The 22,603-nt window shown below is 34.0% G+C and overlaps 1 protein-coding gene across 3 annotated transcripts in view; it reads left to right on the plus strand.

Moving 5' to 3' along the window:
- LOC129225842 (uncharacterized) overlaps positions 1-22,603 on the plus strand; it is a 93,079-nt gene that overhangs the window by 54,230 nt on the left and 16,246 nt on the right. For all 3 annotated transcript variants that reach the window (XM_054860361.1, XM_054860363.1, XM_054860364.1), the window contains exons 7-9: positions 579-824; positions 2,354-2,495; positions 20,543-20,610. In XM_054860361.1, the coding sequence (XP_054716336.1) occupies positions 579-824; positions 2,354-2,495; positions 20,543-20,610 (456 nt within the window). The remainder of the gene's footprint in view (positions 1-578; positions 825-2,353; positions 2,496-20,542; positions 20,611-22,603) is intronic.

A 22,603-nucleotide genomic window follows, 5' to 3' on the forward strand; every position in this document is an offset into this window, starting at 1 on the left:
TAATAATAAAAGTAGCTGCTAGAATTAAAGTCATCTGCTAAATACAAGCAATTAACTAAACATTTGAATTTTCATGCCTAGTTAGCATATGATGGAACTTTATTACCAGTAACATGAAAATTTGTTCACAGAAATTGTATGAAATTTTGAAATATTATTTTGAAAAAAAAAAGAAAAGAGAGAAACAGTAACAGAGAAATAGTAGTATAAAAAATCATTTATCGACTTATTATCAACTGCCAATTAATTGGTGGTTAGCCAGTTTGCTTATTTTTGCATTCGTAATATTGACCATTTTCTAGACTTAAATGATATTTTTTGACTAAATCTATGGAGCAATGTTTTTAGTTCTAGCTAACTTTACCAGAACTTACTACATCTTATTCCATTGGTATCAAGTTTTAAATTGTAAGGTAATGCAAATATTTGTGCGGTCATTTGATTACATGCATAAGTGAATCTGAAATTTTCTAAAAACTTCTCCAAATTTTTGATTGCATACTTGAATTTTGTTTTAGAAATTTTGTTGGTAAGAAATGATGATTGGAATTTTAATAGTTATTGTATGTTTTTCTTAGTCTTGTTTGTTCAGAGGCACCAAATGAAGAGCAGCTGATGCATTTAAAACATTGGAGAAAGATGATGGACTTGAGCATATCTAATGTGCCGGCCTTAAGAGTTTGTAGATTTTTGAGAGCAGTTGCTGACTCATGTCCTGATTTAAGGGTTATACAGCTCACCAGTCTTGGCCATGGAAGTGTCTGCCACTATATTCCAAATGTCATCTATGTTTTGAAAACTTCTAAGCGCTTGCAACTTCTGAGGTATATTACACCATGATTAGTAATTTAATTTGGATGAGTGACTGCATTTTTTAAATTGGATAGAATTCAACAAACATCTCCTGTAAAAGCACTCATTTTTGCAAGGTTTCAAACCCATCGTAATTGCAAAAATTTAAACCTCAGATTTTTTTTTTTTGGTCTTAAATAATAAAAAAACATAAGGCATTTTTCACCTGTCAAAAACTTAATGATTTACTGCACAGTTGATTAAGTAAAAAATAAGTACAAAAATGTATTGAATATACAACTATTTCCATAATACTCTACCGGGTTTGCTCATCCCCCCTACAAGAATAAGGGCGTACCCCACTAAATACCTTAAAGACCCCCAAGAGCGAGACTCCCTCCAAAAAAAGAGAAAAATACTCCTCAAATTTCAATGGTACAGTCTGCATCATGACCCTTTCTGTGTGGGCCACCCCTGACTATACAACAAATACTTTGACCATGGTATTGCACCAAAGTGAAAGTTGATGTGCACCACAGGGTTTTTTTAAGTGATGAGGTTTTCGGGGGAGAGTTTTTTGGACAGAAGAAAATTTCTTAAAATGATTTATTAAAAAGGAGTTCCATTTAAGTGCTTCTACGATTTTTCTACTTTCGAATCTGTTCCTGTATAATTCACAAAATTTTCAACTCACAAAAGCACTGATATCTTGATTTTTGTAACTTAACTCCAAAAACTGACTCCAAAAAATAGGTACTTTTACAGTATCTGTGTATTCAAAAGAAAAAAATGGAAACTCTAGTTTGGGACCATTCCATGCGAGAATTAGTGTGAAAAAGAAAGGGAATGAATTTAAAATTGTTAAAATTTCATTTAATTCAGCCAAGTAATGCTGATACATTAAAAAAAAAGTGTGTAATCTATGAGTATGGAGTTCTGTTGGAAATAGTTTTCAATAGTACCTTTGTTTGCCTTTCATTGATTAAGCTTTTTTTTTTTTTTTTTGCATGGTTCACTTGTCTCTATTAGGTCCCTTTCCAAAACTATGTAAGTACCATACATTTAAAAGATTTTTATTGTTCATTATGAGAAAACCTACTCACATTCTTCAGAATTTTAATTTCATACTCATCATGAGGAAATGAATTTATTGATTAATCTTCCAAGAAAATAATAAAGCAGGAATTCAATTTTTCTAATGATATATTGTTTTCATGATATGCATATGTGGTAACAAATACCTTTTTGTACATTACTACTCACTTTTCCTCATTCCACAGAAAATGTTAAAGTGACAAGCTTGACTCGTTTAAATTTTGACCTATATTTCTTTATTTTATTCAGAATTTTTTTTTTTTATAATTTTTCTGCCATTAATATTAGGCCAAATGATAACAAAACTGCAGTGTTTGTTTTTAAAAGGTATATTTAGAATGTAGTGTTGCTGATCAAAACATAAACTGATTCTGCTTTAAAATTTTTCAATATGCATCTACTATCTTTTTTTTGCCCTAGTTTCCAAGTTTATTGTTACATTTAAACCTTTGATTATTTCTTAAAGGCTTTATCAAGAAGCATTTTACCTTGGAAATACTCTTTTTTGGAATGCCATTAAATCAGCTAGTAATCTTGAAGGTTTATGTATTTCATCAAAGTTCAATTCCTATCCACCAGTGCAGCAGATGATTTCTGCTCTTTCGGAGGTAATGTATTTAAAAGAATTACTTTTTTTTGTAAGTCCTTACTTCTGTGTGTGTTTTGGTGTTAAAATTTCAATTCCAAATATGCTTGCAAAAATCACTGATCAGAATTCTGTAAAATTTTACAAGTTTAATTCAATCTGTTAATTACACACTAAATTTGCATAAATATTCCTTACTTTATTTTTTACATTTGAAAAAATCAAATTTCCAAACTACGTCTCAGGAAAACCTGCCTATCTTGAAGTTCACATGAATATCTCCCTGTATTTTTACCATTACTTCCCTGTCAGTGTTAACTGTGACTGAGTGACAATAAAGATGCTCATAGCCACTAAGTCCTCCAAGTGAAGTGATAACCTTGGGGGTGCTGGATCAGGGATTGCTCAGTTTCTGGTCTGGATCAAAAAATCAAAGCTGTCTTCGGGTTCCCATCCAACAGGTTAAACCATAAATACTGGTAGGTACAGGGACCCTGGAGTGAAAAGGGAAAAGTGTCGGTGTTAACTCAAGAGAATGGCAACTATAACACGTACATCTTAAGTCAAAATTTAGAATATCTGGAAGTTTTATGTCTTCTGTTTTTCTCAATTGGGCAGAGGGGAAGTTAAAAGATGCAACAAAAAAACTAGCTATAGTTTTAAACATTTTAATGACTACATAGCAACCTAATAACAAAGCAACCTAAAATTAAAATAAAAGACAATGGCTAATTGACGCAGTAGCAGATTTTTAAATGGGATAACTTGAAGCAGAATTTTTTTGAGGCCAATGACTAAATACTTGGGGTATCAGCTTTGTTGATTTTCTTTTATTTTTGTTAGAAAAATACCATGAGCAGCGGTTTAATTCAACTTATAGGCACCACATTCATAATTCTGCCTCTGAAATAACTATATGACACTTAATCCCAAGGAATGAGTTTGTAACATGCTTTGTATTCCACAATTTGTATTCTACTAACGCTTTTTGTTTTTATCGAAAGTGAACGCTGTTGCTACACTATATAACCAGAAGTATTGGGACACTTTTGAAAATCCACATTTTACAGATTTCAAGAGAATAGGAGACCAATTGAGTCAGTAGGAAGCAAAGGGATGTAAGTGGCAAAATTAAAAATTTGGAGATAACCAGTACACATGATAGGTGAACCTCTGCTCTGTCTTCGGGCAAGAGATGGTACTAGTATCCCTGGTAATTGCTGCTATACAGCACGATTTAGAAAGAAATTTCAGTGAAAGCCTACCTAGAATGTTATCTTTAAACATGTTTTACTCAAAACTTGAAAATGTCCACTTATATCTCTTTGCTTCTCACTGCCTCAATTGCTCTGTAACTTTTGTACATAAGAGGTATGCTTCAGCTGTTATTTTTTAGTAAAAATTAAATCACCCATCTATTTAACGGATCAGCAACAAACTGAGGTAAACAGAAATGTTTTTTTGATCATTCTTCATCATAAATAGCTTTGGATAGCTGGAAATTTTAGAAATTAATTTAATTACTATGTACAATTGTTTTACATATTTTTGTGAAAGTATTATTTATATTCACAAAAACATAAGTATTTCAAAAGCCCAAATTTTTTTTGAAGCTTTTTGGTTCAATACAATCAGATGTTTTTGTCACCAATTATCAAACTTTCAGAAAATTTAACAGCATATAAGAGAAATATAATAATAAAATTTGAAATTAAAATATTCAAAATTTAATTCAACATGAATGATTAAAACAATTAAATTTTCACTCAGCAAGCATGTAAGATAACAATTTGTAGCTTTCATAACTTAAACCTAAATAGGTCTCCCAACTCATAATCAAATTCCAGTTCAATATCTTAAAAATTTAGAAAGATATTGGTGATCTAATGAGCCAAATTTCAATAATTCTTGGTTAGGTGACAAATCGTAAGGGGTTGTTCATGTATTTGCAACACTTGCCTCCAATTGTTCAGTGTGAGGATGAAGTATGAAGTGAAAAGGGGGGCGATTGAAACCAGCGCGAGCACTGAGACCACAGGTCTATTGTACTATCCCTGCTTAGACTACTAAAGGCGCCCAGTAACAAAAATAAATCTCAGCAGTTGCCTAACCGAAATTCTAGGCAATTCCCAGGGATCTACATAGTGGTGTCCCAAGTGCTCAAATCTTTGTGCAGAGTAGAAGTCACATTCACATAGCACATGAATTGAGCTTTCATCAGCCATATGACATCTTCTACGCAAAGGATTGTCAGTAACACCCAGCGCCGTGTCCAAGGGGAGGGTTTTAGGGGTTAAACCCCTCCCTTGGGGAAAAAATAAGCAAAATGAAGAAAATGTATATTTGACTTAAATTTACTTTAATGAAAAAGTTTGAGTTCAGCGTTTTTATTTTATTTTAATTTTCTCTCTGTTTTTTTGCGATTTACAACTGCTAAAGCCTTACAAACTGATGTAATATTTCGTAAAAAGTATGGCGGACGAACCGCTGAATGATCTACCAATGCAAAGAAAGAATATTGCTTATTGTAAGGAGCTTATGGTGAATTTGGCATATGTTACATCTATGAAAAGATGCATTAGTGATTGTGCTTGGCTATGTAATTTGCATCTGCAAAGAGCTCTTTCTTGTTTAGTTTATTAAGCACTAGCCGCCTGCGGCGACCAGCTGGTCCGCCTTTTTACGCCATTCGCCTTTTTGCGCCAGAGTTGCCGCCTTCGGCGGCTGCTTAGACAATTTAGCGACGGTATTAATCAACGTTTTTCTCTTTTTTCTCAATATTATCATTCGCCTTTTTACACCGATGTTGCCGCCTTCGGCGGCTGCTTAAACAAATTTCGTGGCGGTATCAATCAATCTATATCTATGTATATCATTAGTAGTTTGAATAAAATATTTTCTAGCTCTATCTCCAGTTCCGTCGTTTGGAATATTTTTAAAGGAGGGGGTACGACGTACTCTTCGTGCAAATTTTGTCGAAAAATAACAAAAAGCACTTCCACTTTTATGTGAAAGCATTGTTTTTTCAAAGTCATGGTGTGTGTGGGGAGGGGGGCACTGACACCCCGTTGAAATTCCTTAAATGACGGACATGCCTCTTTCTTGCTGTCCATCTGCTATATCGAACTCTATATTTGTCTATCTATCAATCTATACGATCTGCGCATATCTACCTCCTGACAGTACAATCTTTTTTTATTTATATAAGTATTAATTCGAAAACAAAAACATTTTTTGTCCACTCAACCTCTATCTATCTCTGTATCTACCTAACCTAACCGCTAATTCGTAACAGAAACGAAGATCATGCAAAAAATCGCGGACTTTATTTATTTAATCAAAATAGCCCTCAAAAATAAAAGCTCTTTGTTCCCCGTAGTGTTCAAAAAGTAGCGCTTGCAAAAAAAAAAAGAAAGGTGAAGAGAAGGCAAACGATTTCAGTTGGATCACGTGATGAGGTAAACTCGGAACTCAGCCGGCAAGCGAACAGCGCGCGTTGTGTTCTGCCATTAAAAAAATTGTAAAAAAAAACTATTGCGTATTTTTCAAAACTTTTTTCTTCTGAAGAGGGCGGAATGTTTTTACTATTACCAACTAAAATTTTAGAATTGAGGGTTCAATACTTGTCGCAGGATGGGTTTCGAAAAAAACTAAACCCAGAAAAAAATGCAAAATAAAGGTTTTTTCAAAAATCAATGAAAAATACAAAAATTGCTCTATCTTCAAAATTTTTTCAATCATCATATTTAAAACTAAATTTCCTACATTATAGTACAAAAAATATTTGTGTGGTGCGATTGGTTCGGGGTCTGTGAGGTAAAAAGTACAAAAAAGTGCAAAAAACGCATAAAACATTAAATAACTTTTTTTCTAATAAAAATATCAAAAATCGAAGCCCGAGGTGCACTTTTTCAGTAAAAACTGCACCAGTATACCAAATTTCATCTTTCTAGGCCTTACCGTTTTCCAGGGATGCGCGCCACAAACACACACACACACACACACACACAAACATCTTATTTTATTATATGTATAGATTATTTCAGAACATAACAACCTGATATACATGCTACATTATAAAAGAATTTGTGAAGAGTTTTTAATACTCATTGCAATATGCTATATAGTAAACAGATTTAATTAAAAAGAAGCAAGCAAAGTTTGATCAAAGCGAATCTGTGAAACGAAGGAATACTTTGGTAACTTGTACAGCTAGAGGTATCCTTCAAGAATACAGCAGTCCTTACATGTGAATAAACGCCATACTGGGATCAGTAATTTGTCTTAAAACTAAAAGCTGTAAGGGGGTTGAATTCTCCCCCCCCCCTACTGGTAAGATTAAAACCCCTCCCTTTATGAAAATCTGGACACGGGCCTGGTAACACCCATCAGATTAAGATGCCTATTAAGAGAGCAGTGTCTAGTTAGTAACTCAACAGACTTCTTGATCTCATTCCTACTCAAGCAGTTCCTTGGACCTGAGCCAGGGAGGCTGCTGGTTCAAAGTCTTGACCTGTCTTTGAGATTCGGACTGAAGCCACAGGCCATATGATTCATCCATAAGAAGGTTCTTTGCAGTACTCCTTACTGCATTGTAGGACAGGCTTGGGTCCCATAAATGGTACATTGGAGCCTTCTTAGCTAACTGATCTGCCAATGCATTACCCACAATGTCACGGTGACCAGGAACCCAGTAAAGGGAAACCCTATTACTGCCAGGTGACTTTCCAGTGCATTATGGCACTCCCAAACGTTTTGATAGTGAAACAGTTTCGATTGAGAGCTTTCAACACAACTTGGCTATCAGAGAATATTCTGATAACCTTCCCGCTTATGCCTCGTTCTAGGCAGTTATTTACACAAGCCAATATGGCTAAAGTTTCTGCCTGGTAGACAGTAGCAAGCTTCCCTAATGAGAAGCACAGATTAGTGTTATTGCTGCTGCAGTATGAACCAGAACCAGTTCCAGATGCAGTCTTGGAACCATCTGTAAACCAGATTTTGTGTGCATTGCCATTGATATCCTGTACATCCTTCCATTGCTCCCTGGACGGAAACACAATGTTGTAATTGGCATTGAAGCTGAATTGTTTTAACATCCAGTCAGAAGGCATCATAAAGTAAGGATGCTTAATAGTCTTTGCACACAGTTTATCGTACAGAGACAGGTAATGGGGGGACTTCCAGAGACCCATGAGCTTGAAGCGGTACGCACACAGAATCGCCTCCATTTCCACTTATGCAATGGAAGAAGGTTAAGAAGGAGCTCAAGGCTATGGGAAGGAGTAGTTCTCATGGCACTAGTGATTGCAATAGTAGCCATCCTTTGTACTTTGTTGAGGTAACCCTCAGCCGTTATGGTACAGGTTTTACCCCACCAGGCAATTGCCCCATACGTAACCGTAGGTACAATTACTCTAGTATAAACCCAATGAGCGATTTTTGAAGAAAAACCCCAATTATTACCAATGGCACGTCTACAAGACCAAAAGATTCTCTTGGCCTTATCGGTAATTTGCTTAAGGTGAGAATTCCATGTCAAAATTTTGTCAAAGATCACACCCAGGTACTTGACCTCACTTGAGTAGGCAAGAGGAGAACCAAAGAACTTAATTATTTGCAAGTCTTTGTGAGGTTTACGAGTGAAGGAAATCAAATAAGTCTTATTCAGATTGACCATAAGACCTGCCTCCAAACACCACTTTTCAATTTTCTTAAAGGCAGACCTCATGATATTTAACAGTATCATGGAACCTACCCCTTATAACCATGGGCAAATTTATGGGGGTCAGAGGGGTGCAATGCCCCCCCCCCCAGTTTTGGGAGGACTTTATATAGTAACAACACATCTTCCAAAAATTAAAAAAAAAATCATTATTTTTTCGTTTTTGAATAGTTTAGAAGAGCATGGGTGGATTTAAAGGGGGGGGGGGGCAAAGGGGACAATGCTCCCCAGTTTTGAGAGGAGTTTATATAGTAGCAACTTATCTTACAAAATCTTATAAAAAAATCAAGATTTTTTCTTTTTTGAATAGGAAATTAAAGTTTATTTTTTCTTTTAAACTTAAAATAGCCGTTTTTTACAAAGTTTGAACAATACTGTACAAGTGTATAATCTACTACTCAATTTCAGAGGCTGGAAAGTGCAAATTATTGATAGAATCTAAAATCTCTGAAAAGATTGGCGCAGTATAGCCTACAAGGGCTCTTGAACCAAAAACCTAATCTAACCAAACAAACCTTGAAAATAATTAGACAAGTCTTTGAAATTCCTAAGCAAAAAGTGTGCTTCAATTTTATTTCTTATCAAGTGTATAAATTAAGAATTGTTCAAATGGGTAGTATGTTACTCTCTTGATACCTATTCTCTAAATCTGTGCACCATTTCTTTTAAAGTATTAACTTGCATTGCAAAGCACTTTTAAAGCGTAAAATTAAAAAAAAAAAAAATTATTTCCAATTAACCCTTATAAGACTTCAAAATGCAGAATTCTATATCCATTTTAGATAATTTCCTCCAGGGGAGTAATTCCCAATCCTCTAAAACTGCAGATATTCTATATCCCACTTAAAAGGGAGCATTGCGTCACTCTCTTAATACCAGCCCCCTCTCTTTTAAGGTCAATTTAAAAAGGACAGCATGATTACACACAGTAATGAAAACGACACATAAAAAAGTAAAGAATGGCCTTACGCATCACAGAAAACAGACAAAAACATGGGAGGGGGAAGGGCAATTAAAAATGTTGCTCAAAAAAAAAAAAAAAAGAAAATCCTGCCCCCCCAGGAACTCAGTCCTAAATCCACCTATTCTTATAACAAGGGTTATGTTGTCCGCATAGCCAATGCAGTGCAGACCTTTGTGACGAATTCTTTCCAGAAGTTCATCAACCACCAGGCACCAAAGCAGAGGTGAGAGAACACCCCCTTGTGGGCAGCCACGGCAGTTACCCACCATCATAGTTTTGCCCAGCATGCAAGCTTTTGCCATACGGGTTGTTAGTAGACTATTAACCCAGGTACATATCATGGAATCAATTCCCTTGTGTGCGAGAGAGTTATTAATAGTCTCAGTAGGGACCTTATCAAAAGCTCCCTCAATGTCAAGGAAAGCAGGGAGAGCTACTTCTTGTCCATTTACTGCACTATCCAGAGCTGTTGTCTGCTCATAGAGTGCAGTCTCAGTGGACCTTCCAGGCTGATAAGCATGCTGGCACTTAGAAAGAAAATTGGTTTTCAAAACACAATCCCTGATGTGCCTATCAATCAGTTTCTCCAGAGTTTTTAGGAGAAAAGAGAGGAGTAAGACTGATGGGTCTAAAGGCTTTCGCCACATTGTAGTTTGGCTTACCTGGCTTGGGTATGAAAATTACTTTGCAAGTTCTCCAAGCATAAGGCACATAGCCAAAAACAAGACAGGACCTGTAGATCCTACAAAGATATGGTGTGATAATATCAACACCCTTCTGCAGGAGAGCAGGTATAATATCATCTGGTCCAGTAGATTTAAAAGGCTTGAATGAATTAATGGCCCACTCAATCTTACCAGGGGTCAGAATTTCACCCGCTAGTTTCCACCTTTCCTTACTACCACGTGAGGAGTGTAGCGGAATATCAGGATGACTTTCATCATCTTTAATTATAGAGCCAGGAAAGTGTACCCTAAACATCTCTGTTAAAGTGCTTTCCCTATCTTCAGTAAAGGAACCATCTTCCTTTTCAATGGAACCCAGTTGACAAAATTTGTCTCTAGAGAGTATTTTCGTGAGTTGAGAGCAACACAAGAAACGCTGTCCTAATGGCTACATAACTATCTCCAGTTATCCTGTTTACTGGTTCTTATAGCCTTATTGTAATTATTGCGAGCTTCATGGTATGAAGACCAATCACCCATTTTCTTGGCCTTATTAAAAAGTCTTCGGCAATTCTTTCTTAATCCACTAAGATTTTTACACCACCAAGAAACTAGTCTTGGTAAACTAGTGGAGATTGCATTGCAATTATGTTGATAAGATTGGAGTATAAATTGTTGAAGTGAATCAATAGCTAGTTCCAAGTCTATCAACGAAGTAAGTTTAAAATTCTTACCTGTTAGGGAGACCCTTAGATCTTCCCGATAGGAGTCCCAAGATGTTCGTTTGGGATTCCGTTCCTCCTGCAGTATGCTTAGTGCAAGACCTGAAAAGTCATTAGGATTAGTCTATGATCAGATAGGGTAATCCGGTCTGACACCTGCCAATCACTTACGCAGTTCAGTGCTCTGTCATTACATATCCTTAGTAAAAAATAAGTAAAAAATAATGTCACATATTTTATACTAGCATCTCTCTCTCTATCCTCCCCCTCCCCCCTTTTCTTTCTTTTGTAATAATTAGAAACTGCCTATAAGTATGTTTTTAAAGGTTTTTCCCCTCTTTAGTTTTGAATGTAATGAATATACAAAAGGTATTTTTTAATTTTAATATTATAGTTGTTGTTTGTGTCACATAATCTATATAGATTTTTAAAAAAATGAGGTCAAAAATATTGTGAAAGGAAGTCTGTAGCGTGCCTGCATCCAAAAAACCCTAGAGCCTTAAAATTTGGTATTAAATTACTTCAAGTGCTGGGAGGTTGCAACTGGGGTTTTTTTATTTTTAGTTTTGAATTAGTTTTTTTTTTTAAATTTATTTTTTAAGCTAAAATTTCACATAAATTGCCTATTAAAGGGATGAAAGATTTGAACACCCCTAAACATTCTGCGCTGTTTGAAAGAAATTTTCTTTCTGCATCAAATAAACTTGTTTCAACTCTTTCAATTAATTGGAACAGCATATTCTATGAGTTTCTATTTTAATGGAAAATCCTAGGTTCAACTGAATTCAAGTCCTTACCTAAACAGCAAAATATATTACTAGAGACCATGAATTTCAAAGTGGCTTTTCAAATGTTTAAAACTGCCGCTTTGCAATGCTCAGGAACCCCATAGCCTCTATAGCTCTGTAAGTTGTTATAAGTTAGTTTAAAGCTCATTTTGAAAGGATTGTTTTCATGAAAGGGGGGCTTTTTGTTCCAAGCGGAACTCGTAATGTGTTTTTTATGCTGATTCTTTCTAATTGACGATTTAAATCTTTGAGAATCAACAAATGCTATGAAACAACTAAATTAAGATTCTAGTTAGGTATGTATTATGATTAACCTTGTAGGGGAAGGTTTCCGGCTATGAACCACATAAGTTTTCAATTTTTTTAGAAAGGAATTTCAACTCTAATTTCATGTTAATTATAGGAACAATTTCTCAGTTTATTTCTCTTTTAAAAATAATATTTTCTTTCATGATAAATATGCACAGTAAAGAATGAAAATTAAAAATAAATATTTTAGCATGCGGTCCATTCATGGCTATCAGTTGCTATGGGTGAACCATCGAGTTTCCATCGATGGACCACATTCTCAAATTAAAAAATCAATGCTTAACTTACAAATATTTATAACAGGTGATCAGTAAAGACTACAAATAACAATAAGTTAAAGAAAAATAGATTTATTTTCTAAAATGTTTTATTTTCAAATGAAAGGAACATAAAAAAACCCTAGCATTCACACAACACATAGCTGTTGTCATCACACCTCGTTCACCACTTGATATTTTCCCAACCTGCACGACACTGTTCTTAGCTAATATCTTTTGAACCGTTGAGATTTTTGTCAAATCGATTTTGAAAATTTTCGTTTGACGCAAGATTGTGCTCTCTAAAATGTCAGAGAACATTTTCGACCATATTATTACTGAATGCAGAAGCTTAAGTCTCAAACTACCAGAGACTATAGTACTAACAGACTTTTTGTCTTAATTAAATCTGTGGGACATGTTATTTTCTCAGTCTCTTGAAATGCCAATTCCCCCAATTTTTCGGAAGTAATTCCAAAAACTTATTCTCTAGTTTCAAAATAAGATTCACTTATCATATTCCTATTTTGGAGGGGTTATCTCCTAAATTTTTAATAAGTGATTAAGGTAACAACAAACCGGTTTTATTTTCCATGCGACTGGTTAAAGTTGGTTTTAAGACTCTATATTGTAGGCAGACTTCACTAAGGCTAATACCACCATTTCTATAAGCTACTGTAGCATGTTACATGTTCTTACTTGTCCACTAGATTTTACTAACTTTGGAATTTTCTTTTTGGAACAGCAAAAGTATTTGAAACTGTATTATTATGATTTACATTTTTAATCAATTTTATTAAAAAAATTGCCTTGAAATTATAATTAAGTATAAGAATTTTCATGAATTACTGAGATTATTATTATTATTATTGTTTTTTTTTTTTTTTTTTTTTTTTTTTGCATGTCATATTTATTTTCAAACAATTGAGCAATTTTCAAAGGTAATTGAGCTGAAATTACAACAATATTTGTGATTTTCCATGAATAAACCACTTTGTCAGGTGGTCCATTCGTGGAAACACCTAGTGGTCCAATGATAGCAACTGCGTCATTTTGAATCTTATTGGTGTTACTGCTGTGACTAATCATGATGAAACATAAAGTATGGGGAATTGTAATTGAAAAGACACTCTTTTAATTCAATGTTCACGTTTAGATGATCGGTGATATTCAAAACATGTTATAACTAAATGAAAATCTCAATAATTTGTAAGACAATGGTAGAAATCTTTTCTGACAGATCAACAATATGATTGAATAATTTTAGCTACTTGACAACTCTGCAGTAGATCGTTTTCAGACAAAGGAAGGTACTAAAACTGATTACGCGCCTGCGCAAACTCTGGTACGTGAAATATCTTCGCGGTCTAGTCATGAAACCGGTTCATCGATGGCAACCTACCCCTACATATACCAAAAGTAGGTCTTGCACACTTTTTTTTTTTAGAATGGCAATATTGCTACCAAATTGGATTTTAAAAATTATTTATGTACTTTTTTGCCACAAATGTTTTGTATTTGCTTCAAAGTGTGTAGTGATCTTGCCCAAAATTAAAGATTCTGTTTCAAAACCGTGAGTTTACCTGATACAAAACTGTTCGTTCTGATACAAAATTGACATTTTTGCTGATACAAAGCTCATACAGAAATGAATTTTTGATTTTACACCCTTGAGCTTATTCCCTTTATTTTAGATCAGCATTTCTTAAATTGTGTCCCGCGGAACCCCAGGGTTCCATGAAGCTCTCTTCAGGGTTCCATGAGACTTGCATGTTTTTATTCCACATCTTTCAAATTTGTCACTTAAAAAATCGATAAAAACGCTTTCCCACAATTAAAAATAAATTTACTTTGACTTCGTATACTTATTTGAGCTTTATTACTCATCAGGGTTAGCCACTATAGGAATAATTCTATTTGTCGCCTGAAATTGTGCCTATAAGATTCAACTTCGAAATTTTTCCCAAGATCAGTCACAAAGCACCTCTTTCTCACTTTTCAACACGTCAATTTCGAAAAATTTTTTGAAGAAGCTACTGACCCCCTAATATCACCGAAAATAGTTTAAAAGTGACTTCAGTGTTGAAAAACTGAGGTACCGAAGGCGCCAAAAATACCGAAAGTGCCGGTATTTTACCTCAACAGTTACGGGTATTATGAAATTGCAAAATTGCTTGAAATACCGGTATTCAGTATACCGGTATTACAATCACTAATGGCAGCAGTTGAAAGCACAATTTTAACATTTAATGAGTGAGGACCAATTTAAGTCAACATTACATACTGAGACATCAAAGTCTCTGATTTAAAAAAAAAAAAATCTTTAAAAATTGTTGTAAAATAAGAGACATTTTAGTTTTTAAGTTTTTTAAAACTTTTTCTTTGTAAATTTTAGTGAATTATTAACACTATTGTAGGGAAAATACATCAGTATTTCTTTTACTAACTAAGAAAATATTTTAATTATGTAACTCATACATAAATTTTGAGGTTATTTATCCCTTTTAAAAATGCTCAGAATCACAAATAGGCATAGGTGGCTCGTACAAGGGGACAAGTGGAGCAATTGCCCATATGCCCTCTTACTTTCAACAGTAAAGGGACTTTGCCTTTCCACTTTTCTGGGTTCAAAACTAGAAATCAAACGAAAAATGATCGTGATTATCTATTCACGTGTTTAAAGAAAGAACTGATTTAATAAGTGCTGGTTTTATGCTTTTTTCATGTTATTATTCCGTAAAAATTAAAATGGAACTTTAATTTTGGGGCAGGAGGAAATCTTCTGTGGCCATCTGGTCAAACTTTTTGAGTCCGTCTCTCGAAAAAGACCAATTCATTAATAATGACGTAAAAATTCAATTGCCCAATTTTTGAAGAAAAAATTTAGCTTTAAGTGTGTCACTCACCAAACCTGTTCCCCCCTTCAACCGCACCTCCTTTGACTTTCCACTTTTTTGGGGCGCCTATACAAATATGAGTGTTTTTCTGTTTTATAATTACAAATAAAAATTAGCTGTTTGCAATAATTACTGTGTTCCATAATGATGTTTATTTAATTATCAATTTAGCGACAAACAGTTAATGTGATAGTCTCTTTGAGATAAGAATCTGGGATACCTCTTAAACGGAATCTTGGCTACGATACTGCAAACTATTGACAAAAACTAAGGGTTCCACGAAAAAAATGAGCATTTAAAAGGGTTCCACTGATCAAAGAAATTAAGAAACACTGTTTTAGATGAAAGATGATAAAAAAACTTCTGTTGTTTTCCCAATTTGTTGCAAGTCCTCTAAGTGCATGGGTGATTTATTTTTTATTGGAAAATGATGGCTCGAGCATACTTTTTATGTGACAAAAGAATGTGTCTCTCATTTCTCGAAAAATCGATAAAAAATGTGAGAAAGGGTCCAAATACAATTGGTGATATACTGTATGTTCATTACAAAAAAATCCTTTTAAAAAAAAATACATATGCAAATTTAGATGATGGGTAACATGTTACTGCACATTACTCTTTAGCTAAAAGTCACAAAAAACTCCGTAATATTTTTGATGAACCCTGTTAAAAGCACTTTTTTTTTCAAATCTCACTCATTCCCTTATTTGAAACTAAGGGTACCCGCACGGCTTTGCCCGTAGTAGAAAATTAAAAAAGCTCATTTGGTTAGCTTGTATATTTACAAATGATGGATGATGAATTTCTCGCCGATTTGTTAGTTTATTTGCTCGCCCATGTTCCACATTATGGTAATTTATCCGTCCACGTTATGGTAATTCGTTCGTCCACATTATGATAATTTGTTTGGTGAAATGTTCTTAAAATTGGAATAGAAAAGGAACAAAATCAAATTTTCAAAAAATCGCTTCAAGGTACTCACTTGCATGCTAAAAACTAATTTTGTGCCAAATTTCATGCAAATCGGCTGAACTGTTTAGACCCTATGCATGTACCAGACATACTGAGATCCAGACATACAGACTTTCAGCTTTACTAGCTGCATCGCCCGGCTTTGCACGGTCCACCTCGAAAATAAAAGTTATGACGCGAGTTCAACACTCAGCCTTAAACCAAAAAAAAGTCAGTGAAATTTTGCAGCAGATTGCGGAAAACCCCCAAAAAGTAAATATTTTAAATCCCCTGATTACAGGAAAAGCCTCAAAACAAAAACAAGAATTTTACCTGTTCATATTCGAGAAAAAAAATGGCAACAGATCTTTCATCTCAACAGGCCGAGGAGTCAGTCACCTTTCTCACCTTTAGTCACCTTTTGAAAATTTGGTTACTTTTAGTCACCTTTTGCAACTTTTGTCACATTTCTCACCTTTTTTGAAATGCGTCTTAGGGATTTTTTTTTTAAATAATTAAATCTCTGAAAAGTATCTGAATGGTAGCTTTAACAGAGAAATTAATTTAAAAAATAGCCTTAAATAGCCCCCCCCCCCCCCACCTTGTTGTTGTTTAAGAAAAATAGCTATGCTATCGGGAAATCGGGGAATTTTTTTATCGCTTGCAATTGCACCCTATGAGCAGAACCAGTCTTTCTATCCCTTCTACAGATGGACTTGCTCCTTATTTTCGGGAATGTATGTTAAAAGAAGTATGTTTATCCTATTATACTTTGAGCTTTGATGAAACTACCCATGTCAAAGACAAAAAAGAACTGCAACGAACAACAAAATATTGGTCTGAAAGCCAATGTTGCATCACAACAAGGCATCTCAAAACTTTCTTCTTGGGCAAGGCAGTTGGTGAAATTTCGATTGAGAAGCTATGTGAAGCACTTACCGAGAGTAATTATCCATGAATAAATGTCTCATGCTTTCCTTTGAATGGTCCTGATGTTAATAAAAAGGTTTTTAGGTTGTTTGACACTATTATCCTTGAGACACGAGAAAAAAGCCTAATAAATATTGGTACTTGCAGTATTCATACAATGCATAATCTAATGCATATGTCAAAGCATTGCAGTATTTAGGTGAAGAAGCATCTGAACTTCTTCTTCGTACTGATAGCTATTTTGATGGTTGGCCTTCCCGTTAGGAGGACTTTGAAGAAGTGCAAGCTCAACTAAATACACCTCATCACAAGTTCCTGAAACACACAACTACCCATTGGCTTACTCTTGGACCTGCAGCAAACAGACTACTGGAACAGTGGGATGCTCTTCAGTATTATTTTTTTAAACATGTGTCTTTGAAAAAGAATTCAGCTATGCAATGCAGGTCATATAAAGCTGTTGCAAATGTTTTAAAAAGACCTTCTATAAAAGCTGAGCTGCATTTTATCTTTTCATCTGCTGATTTATTTAGGCAGTTCACGAAATGCTTTCAATGCCAAGCGCCTATGATACACAAATTGTACCAAGAAATAGAGACCATTGTTCAAACTTTTATGGCTCAAGTTATAAAAGCCTCTGTCATAAAGAAAGTTGATTTTTCAAACCAAGACACGGATAAACTGTTTGCAGTTGGTAACAGACTACCTCTTGAAGATCTCGTTGTTAGTGAATAGGTGACAGATGAACTGTCAAAACTGAAAGAAAATGAAAAGGTTATGTTTTTAAGAGGTGTTAAAAAGCATTGTGTGACTGCATGCAAGTATGTAATAGAAAAAAGTTGCATATCAAACGGGTTACTGAAAAGTTTCAAATTTTTGGATCCAAAAGAAAGAAGTAAATCTAGAAGCTGTAAGGATTTGATAAAGATTACCAAAATCATGCCTTTCAATGTTCCACTCGATAGGTTGCAAGATGAATGGAAACTTTTGCAGCTGGAAAAAGATGAAGCATCCAAAAACAAAATTATTGATATCTCAGGGTGGCGACAGACCAGGGAAATCAGGGAGATCAGGGAAAAGTCAGGGAACTTTATCACTCAGGGAAAAATCAGGGAAATATCAGGGAATTTTGAAAAAATAACAAATAATCAGGGAAAATTGATCAAATGAAGAAAAAAAAATTTTTTTCCTTGCAAAATGAAGTACTTTGATTCCATGCGAATTTTCAGCCTATTATTCGTTTTAAAAAAGTAAAATTAATAAGGTGCGATTACACATTGCCGAATATTTGTGCATCTTTTTTCCTCAAGGTCAAAGTATTCAATCTTAGGATGAGCTTCCTAAGATTGATTCTGTGTCTGTAAAGTTGTTTATTTTACTTAGCTTGAACTTTTCTTCACCCATTCCATGCTATGTAAAATAAATAACCCTACAGGCAAAGAGGAAGCCATCATTAATGACTTTGCTCCCTTGCTTTTACTCATTGTCTTGAAGTAATTAGCATACTGTTATATCACAATTTCAAGAAAAGATCTTTGTTTTCTCAAATTAATTTAATTGCTAAAATTAATTTGACTTAAATTAAATTTGTTTTTTTGCCATGTTATTATTCCCTGTTACTTCAGATTACTCGAAGGGTTTTTTTTTCCAGACTTTAAAAACTCTTTTATTTTAAAACCATATACATATATATTTTGAAATTAATAATTGTTTTTGAAATGTTTTGTGATGTTGTTTGTAACTAAAGTAATCTAAGATTTTTTTGCGACAACTAATGAAATCATTTGAAACCGAGTTGTGTACATAAGTAAATATTTTTCTTCTTTTTTAATAGTTAAAATACTGTATTCATTCATTAAAAACTAAGTTCTTAATTAGAGAATAGCTCAATATGACTGGTTGTTGAAAGATTTCAATTTGTTTTACATAAATATGTCTATTCTGCCGTGTGCAGGTAAAGGGCAGAAACTGCAAAGTATTCTTTTTTATTTTTGCATTTTTGTCATCTATGGTATGTTACCTTTATTGTACAAGCTCGTTTATTTGGTTTCCGCTGAAAAAAAAGGCGAGAAAAAAACCTCTAATTCCAACATTTCCCCATTGTTAGTACTGAATCCACTACACATTTCTTCAAATATCTCGAAAACTAATTTATGCAGATACTGCTGTTTACCTGCACACGGTTCAGTATTTTTTACTTAAGTAGAACTACATTGCTTCTTTACTTTAACTATCACTTGTTACTCTTGCAGTAACAATTATACTGCTTAAAAGCTCAGTTAAAGATTATTTCCATTTAAAATTTTTAGTTTCATCTTGATTAGATATGCCTTTAAGAATGGTTTTAATAATTTCTCAGAATTCTTATTTTAACTGGTTCCTGGAAGTTAAGTTTTTGTTTTAGATTTCCTATAATATTTCTCTGTCAATAATTTAATAACTATTTTTACTAAAAAAAGGAGCTTCTTTTCAAAATATATTTTTAATTAACAGCTTAAACCATTTTAAACACTGCATTTTATTTAATATGCAATGCTTTTCAGGTAGGGTTTAGAAATTAAACCATTATCATTTGTAACGTAAATCAGGGAAATTTGGTGAACTTAATCAGGGAAATCAGGAAAAGTCAGGGAACTTTTTTTTCCAGTTCCTGTCGCCACCCTGTATCTACTGGCAGCAGCACATTTCAAAAAAGGACTCAACTTCCAATGTTCTAAAGTTTCCCAATGTTTCTAAGGTGATAAAAGCTTCACTTGCATTATCACATGGTAATGCTGACATTGAAAGACTATTTTCCATTTCAAAGCATCTTTTTGGTGAAAATAAGACAGCAAGGACTGAAAGATTTTTAAACAGCATACTTATAGTTAAAGATGCTGTAAAAAGAATATCCTCATTTGCTTTTTTTACCAATTGGTCCAGAAATGATTAAATGTGCACAACAAGCACACGCAAATTACACAACATACATGGAGGAATGTAAAAGGAAAAAGGATTTGGAATTGAAACAGCAGCAAAAAGAAGAGCAAAAAAGAAAGGATTGTGAAGAAGAAACTAAGAAAATGGAAAAAAATTAAAACATCTATTGAAAGTGAAACGGTAGAAATCTTTACAAAAAGCATATAGGCTATTTTGGTAAAAGTCAGTAAAAAGAGATAATCCTTTTCTGTTTTTTGAGTTCTTAACAAATTGCTTTTGGTCACCTTTTAGTTACCTTTTTTGTTACCTTTTAGTCACCTTTATTTTCAAATTTGTCACCTTTCTCACTTTTTTCAAAGGCCATCAGCAGTCCTCGGCCTGGTCTCAATGATTTTCTTCACCGCTATACATTTTAATAAAAGCGTTGTTGCAGAAAGTTGAGATGAAGCACTGAATAATAATTTGAAAGGAGGAAAGCGAAGGAAGGAGGAATTCGAAAAATAGGGATTTTATGTCGAAATCCAAGCTTCATAACTAATAGTTTTTAATTGATATCTCCGCTAATTATTTTTGGAGGATTATGTTAAATAGCCAAACATGAAGACGGGAAGATTACGAATCCATCGATACCTGGTTCGATGGTCAGTTCACTGTCGTTCGGGAGAAGAAGCTTGAACATACATAGATACGCTCAGTTTTTAATTATATAAGAGATTATTAGTAAAAAAAAAATTACTACCTATCTATTTCAACTAGTGCATCTCAATATACACCATAAAATTTTTTTTAACATTTTCAAACTACTTGAAAGTGTTGCAGAAAAGGAGAAGAAACCCTCACCCCTTCTTAGTATAGCTTTCTTAGAGTGTCTAAATGTTTTCTACAGTTGTTAATTGTTCTAAGAACTTTGACTTCCATCTGAAATTTCATTTAATTTTTCAGCTGAAGTTCTTTTATATGCTTCATTTGAAAGTGAAACACCTCCCTCTAAATTTTGAATATCGTTTCAGGTATGTATCTAAAAGCTGGAACTTATTATTTACTCGAATAATTAGTCCAGTCAATGAGTGCTGAAAACAGGGATGTAGCGTGCATGGAATATGCATAATTTTTGACTTCAGAATACTGTTAAAGGTAGTTAGTAAGCAGTGGCGTACTGGGTCGCCGGGATACCGGGAAAATTCCCGGTGCGCCGGTGGCTTAGGGCGCCAGCGCCTTTCTTTTTTTTAATTATTATTATTTATGAATATTGTACCGGATATTGCGGCGCTTGGTACCATAAGATTTATCGTATGAGCTGAACAAATGAGACGACTTAACATCATAAAACTACGTACCATCCCTTTTTAAAATCAAAGTAACCTCCATCCATCAGTTTAATCAAAATCGTTCATGTAAAATGCTTTTTTCATTCCCATCCGAATCTACACTGTAACAAATTTCGGAAACGTTTCTGGATATATCAGAAACGTTTCCGAAATAGTAGGAATCCTTCACCCAATAGCGAACGCCTCAATATTCAGAAAGCTTTTTGTTATTTCAAAAAAAACTAGAAGCGGAAGCGATGACGCAACGCTTCGAAACCTATTTCATCCTTTCAACTCGGGCGCCAATGAGTCGGAAATAACGAGAACTTATTTTTTTCTTATCTATGGTTGCTGCAGTCAGCAACTGTTTAGCATTGGATTGCTTGTTATTTCATGTCTAGAGAGTAGTAAAATGTGTCGAAACTAATTTTACGCCTTTGCATTTTGGACTGCCCTTGATTTTTTAGACGATGTACGCAGCTATTAAGTTAGTTAATAACCATTTGCTTCTTCACAATTTCCAATGCGACCGTAATTAGATATCTATTGTGTGTTCAAGTGTGAATAGTTTCAACACCCGTGTTTATACTTAATGAAACGAAACCCTTTGGATTACTTATTCAGTTGTACTGGAGGTACTTAGATTTTCTTCCGCTCATGTTCACTTGTAAGTATTAATGAATATTTTAAAACATGTTGTTATATACATTTATATTTTTCTTGATTTGCATTTGATGAGGCTCCAATTGTAACTGTTTTTGGGTTTATCGAATTAATTTAAAGTTATCCTACATACCTATGTGCGCGGTGTACTATTTGTTGTAACCAACTGAAACTGATTAATTACGCAAAAGAAAAAAAAAATCAATTGTTTAATTCATTAAAAATATGGTAATGCAAATATTTTCTAGTATTGTAATATGCTTCACAAAAAATGTGCCAGTATTATCTTTTTTTATTATAATTTATTCATTCATTTAAAAATATTTATACCATTAGAAAATGACCATGTTATCTATTAGTAAGAACATAGTTATGCAATTAATTCATCTGCTTATTCATTTTGTTAAATGTGGTTAACAATAAAAAAATTCCTTGACATTAGTTGTTCCGAAAATAACATTTCCTTCGTGGATATACTAGTTTAATGTAGGACAGTCAGGAGGAATGAGTCAGTGGCAAAAATGGAACAGCTGCATTTACATGCTGAAATAAAAAGTAATATTATTTCATGTCATCGTTTTAAAAGTGATCATTTTTTAAATACTATGTTATTAGTATGCAATGCACATATGGGGAGAAGACGAGGGGCGTTCACCACGCAGACTGTACCATTGACATTTTCAAGGGGTTGCTTTTTTAAGGGGGGGGGGGCGATTTATATCATTTTATGGGTGCAACATCACTCTTATGGTGTGGGGGGGGGGGACTCTCGTATATATGAAATGGAATAATCATGAAATAGAGTTCAATGTTTTAATAAATAAAATATATAATGCATTTTGCGCACACTCTAAAAATAAAATCAGTAACCTTTTTTGATTAAGTATCTATATTTGTGATAAACTGGAAAAGGGCAAGAACAGAAGAATAAACCCGAATCTTTCCAGCAGGGGGACTTTGGTGTCATATTTAAATTCATCAATTTCTCTGTTGGTACTTTTCGGTACACTTTGTTCGTCAAAGAAATTGACTT

The sequence above is a fragment of the Uloborus diversus genome, chromosome 7 (assembly GCF_026930045.1).
Source record: "Uloborus diversus isolate 005 chromosome 7, Udiv.v.3.1, whole genome shotgun sequence".
Classification (NCBI taxonomy): domain Eukaryota; kingdom Metazoa; phylum Arthropoda; class Arachnida; order Araneae; family Uloboridae; genus Uloborus; species Uloborus diversus.